This window comes from Coffea arabica, chromosome 6e (genome assembly GCF_036785885.1).
Source record: "Coffea arabica cultivar ET-39 chromosome 6e, Coffea Arabica ET-39 HiFi, whole genome shotgun sequence".
Taxonomy (NCBI): domain Eukaryota; kingdom Viridiplantae; phylum Streptophyta; class Magnoliopsida; order Gentianales; family Rubiaceae; genus Coffea; species Coffea arabica.
The window spans coordinates 34,719,498-34,729,211 of record NC_092321.1 but is presented as its reverse complement, the minus strand read 5'-3'; the positions used below and the strand labels follow the sequence as shown (position 1 = coordinate 34,729,211).

Sequence of the window (9,714 nt, the reverse complement as noted above, 5' to 3'; positions counted from 1 at the left end):
TTCAAATTTTGCTAGACCGTATGATTCATATGGAGTGGATTTCAACTCTTTTCTGCCACATATGTTGGATGACGTGAATATTTATGTCAAGCAAGATCCAGAAGGTGTTCCTAACTTGTTGATTCATGCTTCTAAGAATATGCAACAAGTTTGGTTCGTTGCTCCATTTGTGTTCGTGAGTCTGTTACAATTACGAGCGCGACATGCATTATGGCCATCTTTCCTAAGAACATTTGTCCTTGTTTTCTTTTAACCTAGCAATTGGGTTGATAATGGCTTTGTGAAGCTAGTAGAGTTCCAAAAGTCTTTGATTCCAGTGGAATGTATGGTGTTCATGTTGTGTTCCATCCTTTCCTTCTAGATTTGATGACAAATCTTTTTTAATAGAAGGGGAATGATGAGAACAAGAAGATCCAAATTCACATTCAAGTCCAAGAAGATTTTGTTTACTTAGTCATCAAGGCTGGTCATGCTTCGACTATTGGCCGAATGCAAGCTTAGTTGGGGTTTTCCTTTTTTTAGTCGTTTGTCACAAAGTTTGCTTAGTCATTTACTTAGTCTTTTGAATAAATTGCCAGCTCATGTTGAGCATAGTTTGGTCACTTCATTTAGTAGATAATTTAGTTGTTGATATGTTGCAATTTTATCATTTATTTTATTATTAATTTCCCCTATTACCTGACCTGATGTGGATTAATTGTTAGATTCTGCTCACTTTTACCAATTTCCATTTATTTCAGGGAGTAGAGCGAAAATACTATAACAAGTGCCAATTTGGCAGTCATCAGAAAAGAGTTCAAGTAGCAGGCATCCAGGGACATTTTTGGAATATCAAGACTTTTCCCTTTTTTGGTACTTGCGGAAGAAGGAAGAGACGGAGAAAGGCTGGACTCTCGCTTTTCTTTTCTTCCGCTGGGCAGCCGCACAGGAGGAGGCAACTTAGTAGGAATTAAATAGGAATAGGCGCAGACAACTAGCATTACCTTTTAGCTTAGCTTTTCTTTTTGTCTTTTATGGTTCTCCTCCGTGTGTCAGGAGCCATAGGAAGACTAAATCATCCTCTGTAACTTTGTTTTTCTTTATTCCTTCGATCAATTGAACTTTCCCAATTCTTGGAGATGATGGTCACAATTGTTGCTGCAACTCTGTGTGGGTCTTTCTTATCCGAGATGAACTAAATCTCCTTTTCTAGTCAAGAAACAACGGAGGCTTTGATTCGCCTAAAAATTGTGAGATCGATCTAATTTTATCTTTTCATTTTATTTATTAGTATTCGCATATTCTCTGATTACAGTGCTTATGATTGTTCAATCAATTGATTGTCTTGGATCCGGATAATTAGTTGATTGGGTAATTTATTGTCAATTGGGGCGTTAAATCCGTAATTGTTTAATTGCCCTGAAATAGTGACAGCTGGCATGATTGGGTTTGTGTAAGGGGAATACGCAGGCTAATCTAAAATAACTCTGGTAGTGCGTTATTTGGTTAGAATAGGGCTCTTCTAATATGTAAAGCAGTTGGGGAATTAAATCTTACGGGCGTACCTAGGATTATTTCTCAATTAGAGCAGTGATTAACAGGCGTACCTTAATCACCGACACAGTAAGGAAGGGTTGACTGTCATCGCTTGTTTGACGGTTATAACCTATTTATTGGTAAATAATTGGAATTGCCTTTGTATTGATGATCAATTAGGTGAACTGTAAGGCCCGAAAACAACCCTTTTCTAGGCAACCACACAATGGAGCAGTTGATAAGAAAGCACAAGTGCTTGTGAGTAGAAGAGATAAACAATTTAAAGATCATAAATGTAACAATAAGTAAAAGGAAAGAATTGCAAACCAATTAACTACTCAGCTCCTCTTGAGCTTCAAACAAGCTACTTCAAATTGATGAATTACAATCACTCTTGTGTACAAAGGAAGGTTCACCTCCTCCTTGCCCCGAACTCCCTCGGTCAAGCCAGGACGTTTTACTATCCCTCAGGACAACCCTCACAGAGCTACACTCATGAAGTATTCACTCACAAATGAAAAGCTTACAATGAACCTCACACCACTAAGACTACAAATCTTCTTTGAAGAGTATTTTCTCACTAAAATCTCTCTAGATCTTTTGTATCTTCAGTGTGCCAAAGTTGTTTGAAGTGTCTGACCAACCACTATTTATATAGAACCAAGAAAGTGCCTCATTAATGCTTCCAACGAATAGAAAGTAGCTGAACAGTCAACTAGCCGTTGGTAGTGTCGGACGTCCGATAGCACTGTTTTATGCGTCCGACAGCAGGCAGTGAGTTTGAGAAATTTTCTTCAATTCCTTAGGACGTCCGATAGGCTGGTTTTCTGCGTCCGAAGATACTCAATGGTTGTCGGACGTCCGATGCAGTCTTTTTGAGCGTCCGACAGCTTCAGCATACTTTGTCATCTTTCAATTGTACTTGATCTTTGGAACTAATTTGCTTCATAACTGAATAGATCTTTTAAGAGACATTAGTAACATCCATTTGTTTTGTAAACATCAAAAGATAGGAATCAAGATCAACAGTGAACCATTGCTGAAGTTATTTCTTGGCTAGACCTTTAGTTACCATTAATTTGATTTTAGTGAATTTTCGTTTAATTTTTAGTTAGCTAATTGATTTTAGTGAATTGTTTTAACTGTCATCTGTGATACAAAAACACCCCCTTGTTACTGTGAATTTCAAAAGAGACAAATATCCCCAATCCCTGTGGATTCGACCCTGCTTATCACTATCTATAGAAATTACCTTTAGTTTGAGCAGGTTTTTATTATTGCACAGGCCCGACACCTGTCAGTTGTTAAGTTGGTTTCCTAGAGTTAGTAGGATTACTTAAACAGTTGACCAGCTAGGGATTGTTAAGAGCCGAATTAGTTTCCTAGTTGTGTTAGGGTTTATGTCTTGCAATCCCTATAAAAAGGGTTCATTCACTCATAATAAAAGATAGATGATTTTTCCAGTAAACACGTGTGTGTGTGACAGTTTTCTCTTGGCTTCTTAGCAGCGTTCCCTTGAATATCTTAGAAGAATTCTAAATGTTCGTTTTGGCTTATGAATCAAGAAATGCATTTCATTGTGGTGCCGGTCTAACGACAACCTTGGTTCGCTAATCTGTTAAGTTGTGCGCCACGATTAAATTTAAAGTTAATAACTTTGTGGTTTAGAGGGGTCATACGTTTTCCACTGCCAAACCTTAGGTATTGTTCGTCTAGATCCGGGGCTTGTGATTTACAAGTTTCATCTCTGATAGGGTTCGTATCAAAATTTGCCTGTGAGTCCAAAAATGGATTGGCAATCTAGGGAAGAAAAATCAAATAGGAACAAGAGAAGATTCTTTTGACACATGGAAATTAGGGGTCCATTTAAAACCCACATTGGGAATTTCTCAACATGCCAAAGCCCTTGAGTCCAAAGACGATGGAAATCTACCTTCGACACATATCTGATAAGAACACGTCAAGCATCCATGTGGCCAATCGTACATGAATCTTTCAAATCTAGTGAATGAATAATCTTACGAACTTCCTCTAGTTTTGGGCGACCCTGTGAAAATTTCCCAACAAGGGCAAAATGAGAAGGAAAGGCTAGTTGGTGAACATCATCAAAAGAGAAATAAACTGCATCCTTGCCTCTATGAGTTTATGGCTTCTTAATAGTAATACGCGATGAAGGTGTTGTTGTAAAAAGCTAAGCAAAAGATTTTCTCTCAGACAATGATAAAGGTGGTTGCCCCTCAGTCACAAACTAAAGGACAGCCATAGCTGACACCTACTAGATGAAACCCTAAAACGTGCTTTTACTTATCACATTTGAGCCTAAAAAACCAAAAGAAAATTAAAAAACTTTTATGTAACCCAAAAGAAAATTGAAACAATTCTATGAACTGCTAACTGCAACAATAGATCATTTGAATGTTTTACTGAATACATGTGGATAACTTTTATTTTATTTGGATAACTTGTAGCCTTCGAACAAAAAAACGAAAAAGAGAATAGTATTTACTACTTGCTATCTACTTGGTTGATTTCAGTGGCACAGTTAGAATCAGTTTTCAATTGGGGCAAAATTAAAATATTAAAATTTATGTTTCTTTTTTTAAAGACATAACAGTAGTATTTACATATCAGGTAAAAGCAATGATTAATATAACCCAACATAACACACTCAAATTTACTAATAAAACAACCATTTTAAATAAAATGCATACCAAAAGTATTTCAATTATTGATTGACCTGCTGTATTGCTAGTTAAAAGGATACGAATTTTATGTTATACTAAACGAAGTCACTCGTGTTTTATTGAAAAATATCACATTCATTTTATTTTAATTGAGCAGCACAACAACCTAATTCTTGATACACCATTTAACGCAATGTTTTTTGTTTGTTTTATTGGAAAAAGTCTCGACAACTCATTTGACAAATCAGGAGTAAAATATAAATAACTTGCTACGAAACTAAATAAGTAGAGGCAAAAACTTTTGATTTTGGATTGTTTAGGATTCTAATTCCATCAAATCATAAATTAGTTCTATAATGCATTCACTCCTGAAAATTTTATAGGGGGCAAAACTGAAAGTTTGTTTAAACTTGAAGGCATACTAATGCAATTTTGTGGGGACGGGTGCAGTGCCCGAGCTTTGAATTCGCGACTGTTTGAGTTCAAAGTGGAGAATTTCACTGCCGCATTATCTATACGATAATTGCAAACGCTTGTTTTGTATGGCAATACTAAATTATTTCAGCCCCTCAAAGAATTTATGACAATTATGTTTAGGCCACTGGGGTATAACAGTTTACGCCCTAAACTTTTATTTCCACCAATTAAATGTATACAGTTTTTGGCTTTTGTCACCTTTCCCTGATTAGCTATTGGATTTGGACATCAGCAATTAGATTAAAATTTCAAATCAGAAACCCATTGTCTTCTGTTAACGGAAAGGATTCTAATAGTATTGCAGACACTACAACTTTAAAAGTTACAAATATGTATAAAACTGTCTCAATCATTGATCATTTCGCTTGGGATGTTAAATACTTACAAAAGTGTCTAGACATACTTAAAATATAGGAACAAAGTTTCCAGATAACTATAGACTTGAGACTCTTTGTTGTCAACCAAATAATAATGGACGTAAAAGTTTTAATTGTTAAAAACGACGGAGGTAAGAATTTATGTCCAAAAAAAATGGACGTAAGAATCGTAGTTGGTATTGTTTTTTAAGAATTGTAGTTGTTAAAAATATATGTAACTTTCAATGGTATGGTGTCAGTAAAAAAAAAAATTCTTATTTCCCTGATGGAAAATTAGTCCAAGATCATTGTATACGATACCCTTGCCTATAAGTACATGATGTTCGAATGTGCAAACTTATGCCCAATAGCATCCAACCATGATAAGCGTTTTAGGCGTCGAATGGTGTTGAATTAGAATTTTAGCTTGCCAACCAACGATTTTGCGATACTTTGGAGGTGTATAGTTGTATTAATACTACGTATTTTTCTCCCACAAATACTGCAACTACTTCTATCATTGTTTTTAAATTTTTCCCGGTAAAGCAAGTGGAACCATTAATACGGTCCGTTTTAATAAAGCGGATTTAAGGATTATCTTCTAAGACGTCAGCATAATTTAATTAGAAAAAAGATTGTCGGAGCACCTTTTGATTTTTTTTTTCTTTTCTTGGTCTTTGACATAAATAAAAGTATAAAACAGACTGGCCATGCAAAATCTGCCACTAAAATAAAAATACAACGAATCTTAGCAAAATAAGCATAGCCATTAGTAAACAATGCATAACAGTCATATGCCTTCCACTATAACAGTCATATGCATGTAAACCCTCACTATAATATAGCAGTATATCTAAAAAGTTACCCAAAAAAAAAAAAAATCAACTGCCTAAAATTTTTAAAAAATAAATAAAGAAACAAAAACGCAAAAAAAAAAAGAAAAGAAAAGAACAAAAAATGTATAACTGTATATGCAACAGCCATCGGACCATGCAGCTATTATAGTCCCACTTGGTGATCGGCATGCCTATCCCGTGGAGCCACCATTGTTGAACTTGGAGCATTGATAAGCAGGCCTTGAAAGCTGCTCACCAGCACTAGCCGGGCACGCCGTCAGCCCCACGGGTGGTACCATGCAATTATAGGACAAGCACACGGAGACTGAATCCGGCAATTTCAAGTCCGATATGATGGGAAAGTCTGTCAAGTAATTATGCTGCAAATAAAGCGTTTTGGTACCACCACTATACAGGCTTTCCACGTACTCTTTGGGGACTTTTCCGGTGAATCTATTGTTATTCAGGAATAGAGTCTCCACCCCTGAAAAAGCCCCTGCCGGAAGTTCACCCGTGAGCATGTTGTGACTGAGATCCACAATGGACCCCTCCCCATAAAAATCCAGCTTTAACGAAGAAGATGATGAAGATGACGATGATAATGGGGTGGTAGTATTTTTCTGTTGTGGGACCCCACCTGACAAATTGTTCCGTTGGAGGAGCATTGATGAGAGGGAGGAGCGAAAGAGTGAGGGAGGGATGGTCCCACTGAACCGGTTCATGCTTATGTCGAGGTACACTAACTCTGAGAGTGATTCTAGCCTGTTGAGTGGGCCCCACATGCTATTCCCAGATGCCGACAGGTAACGGATGGACAACGGCATTCTAGCGGGCAAAGTCCCGGAGAAGAAATTATTTTTCAAGTCCAGATGGAGCAATTGTGTCGGTAGTTCATTTGGGATCTCGCCGGAGAGCCTGTTGGAGGCGAGGACCAAAACTTTGAGCTGATCCAAATGGGATATGCCCGGCGGGATTGATCCCCAGAGCTGGTTGTTGCTGAGATCAAGAGTGTGTAGATTGGGTAAGGCATAAATGGAGAGTGGTATAGAGCCCGTTAAGCGATTGTTAGTGAGGGAGATGACTCTGAGGTTTCTGAGGCTTCCGAGCTGGGCTGGTATTGGACCGGTGACAATGCCGGGGTTCAGGACTAGCTGGTTGAGCTCGGTGAGATTGGAAATGGACGGAGAAAGGGAGCCGGCGAGTCCGAGGGAACCCGATAGGCCGGTGCCGAGAATGAGTGAAGTCACCCGTCTGGGATTCAAGAATGGTGATGAGCAGGTGATGCCGGCGAAGGTCGAGCAAGGATCGTGAGAGGAAAAGTCCCAGCTGGTGAAGAATCTTGCCGACGGAGGAGCTCGGGAGGAGGGAACGTCGGTTAGGCTGTTCTCGATTTGCTGCAGTGCGGATAGATCGATGGGACTGATGCTATTCTGCTGGGGCAGTCCCTGGATTTTAGATAGGCTATGGAGGAGGAAGAGAACAAGCAGTAGAAACAAGAAAGAGCGACTCGTTTTGTGCATTTTTTCCTTGTTGGTCAGTTCGTTCTGCTATGGATCCTATCTTTTTTATGAGACTTGAAAGGGATCAGAGAGTGATCCTTTCAGTGAGAGAGGGACCAGTGAATGTGCATGTGTTTGTGGGCCAATTGAAAAAAAGACACGGGTCATGGCACTAGTGGGAAGAGAGGAGTCAATATGGCCTATGGGAAGATTATATGTTTTGTTTGGGAGGTACAGGCGAGAGAGGCGCAAAGTGGATTTTGCGACAATTTTGAATTGTAAATAGGAATATTTTGGAAAAAGAAAAGAAAAGTTTAATATATACAGAGTGAAATGTAACACTCCTATTCTCACATTAATTTACTTATGGGTGTCTAATTTTGGTGAACTTACTTCAAATATTTACTGAATTTATTAGTTTTTTTGCAAGCTTGGTTGGACTAAAATTAAGTTTTCCATATAAGAAATGAGAAACAATACATTTGGATCAATAACAAATTCTACCGAGAGAGAGAGAGAGACAAGGGTAGCGATGTTAGTCTGTTGGAGAGAGTCATTATGTGAATACCAAGTTTAAATAAAAATTACGGTTTATATATTTAAAGCATCATTTTATTAATCTTGAAAAAAAAAATGCAACAGTGGCCACGATTACATTTATCACATACAACAAATGGAAGAAATCTCCTTCCAACTTGTAAATTTAACCCAAAAAAAAACCGACATACACACGTACACACTAGTAAGGTCCAATCTTTGTCTAAACCAATTACTTGATACTTTAGATTAATCACTTAAATAGTTGGCCCAAAACTAATGGAGAAAGCTTTATTTGGACAAATGAAAATCTCACTTGCCAAATCACATTTTACCTTGTTTGTCCAAATGGAGTTTTCTCATTGGTCTTGAACCATAGACATTGCTAATTAATTGGTCTGGATCAAAATAAAATTCCTACTTCATTTCTCATCTATTAGTTGTTGATAATGTATTAAAGTTTTAGATTTTCGTTCTTCTGCTAATACTCCCTCCGTTCCAATATTAGAGTCATTTTTTGGGAATCCAACTTTTTATAAAGACATGATAATCATTATGTTTAGATGAGATGACAATGGTAAATTTACATGTGTATCATTTGAATTCAAAATATTCTTTGATAGATGTGTATTGGAATTTTAAAAAGTTGGTTTTTCAAATTGTAAAATTGGAAAGTATGCATTAAATTTGAATTGGTGATTTTTATTTTGGGACATCAATAAAGTTAAAATATGACAATAACAATTAGACAGAAGGAGTATTTTTTTTTTGCACAGACGTTACCTAGGGGTGGGCAAAATTATCCGCTAACCCGAAAACCCGTCATATCCGATCCGATCCGATCCGAAAATTAGGATATCCGATTTTTATTATTTGATCGGGTCAAAAGAGGGTCGGGTATCCGCTAAGATGCGGGGCGGGTTAGGGTCACATAATTAAAAACCCGCGGGTACCCGATCCGTCCCGCATATATATATTTTTTATTTTTATTTTTATACACACACTATAAAATAATAAGTTAAAACTAAGTAAGTAATTTTATTGAACAAATTACATTACAAATATGAGAGACTATAGTTTATTTACAAGATTCATTTGTAAAGGTCGTGATCTTATATTTTATAGAAAAAAGTTTAATTAATGTGGAATATATATATTAAAAATTGTGCTACTTATTTCAAACTTTTATTGATTTTGAATTCTTTTAATTTTTTTCCTTTATCTTATATTCTCTTCGTATGCTTGTTTCTTGGTGGGAAACCTTTTTTTAGAAAAAAAAATTATTAAATCTTAGATGAATGTGTAAAATATAAAATTAAATTGGTATAAATTATTTTTTTTTAAAAAATTAAATGATAAACGGGGCGGGGCGGGTACCCGCTGATCCGACCCTATCTCAGTGGGTATCCGTTATAGGGTACCCGCTGATATGCGGGGCGGGTAAGGGTCAGAAAATGGCTGACCCGCAAGGTGCGGGTCGGGTCAGCCAAATGGTGAATGGGGCGGGTACCCGACCCGCGCCCACCCCTAACGTTACCACTATAAGTGCACACTGTTCTTTTTTTTTCGTGCTTTTTCATTTAGTCAAAGACCACTACTAGGATGGCGAGTCATGTATATACGGAGAATATGTTGCTTTGGAGCTAAGACCAGATATGGACAGTTGCGCGAACAAGATTTTTCTACAATTTGCAACAGTTAAACCCGGTAATTTGTTGCCTGATTTTCTATGACTGCTCAATAAAATACTTAGCAGTCATTGTCAAAACAAAAACATACGTAGCGAGTAAAATGTAACGCTCCTATGGTG

The 9,714-nt window shown here is 37.2% G+C and overlaps 1 protein-coding gene across 1 annotated transcript; it reads right to left on the bottom strand.

Annotated features, from left to right (window-relative positions):
* Positions 1–5,780: 5,780 nt before the first annotated feature.
* LOC113695395 (uncharacterized) lies at positions 5,781–7,435 on the bottom strand. Its single transcript, XM_027214477.2, has one exon. It carries the CDS (start codon positions 7,386–7,388, stop codon positions 6,060–6,062), a length of 1,329 nt encoding a protein of 442 aa, XP_027070278.1. The 5' UTR covers positions 7,389–7,435; the 3' UTR covers positions 5,781–6,059.
* Positions 7,436–9,714: the final 2,279 nt, after the last annotated feature.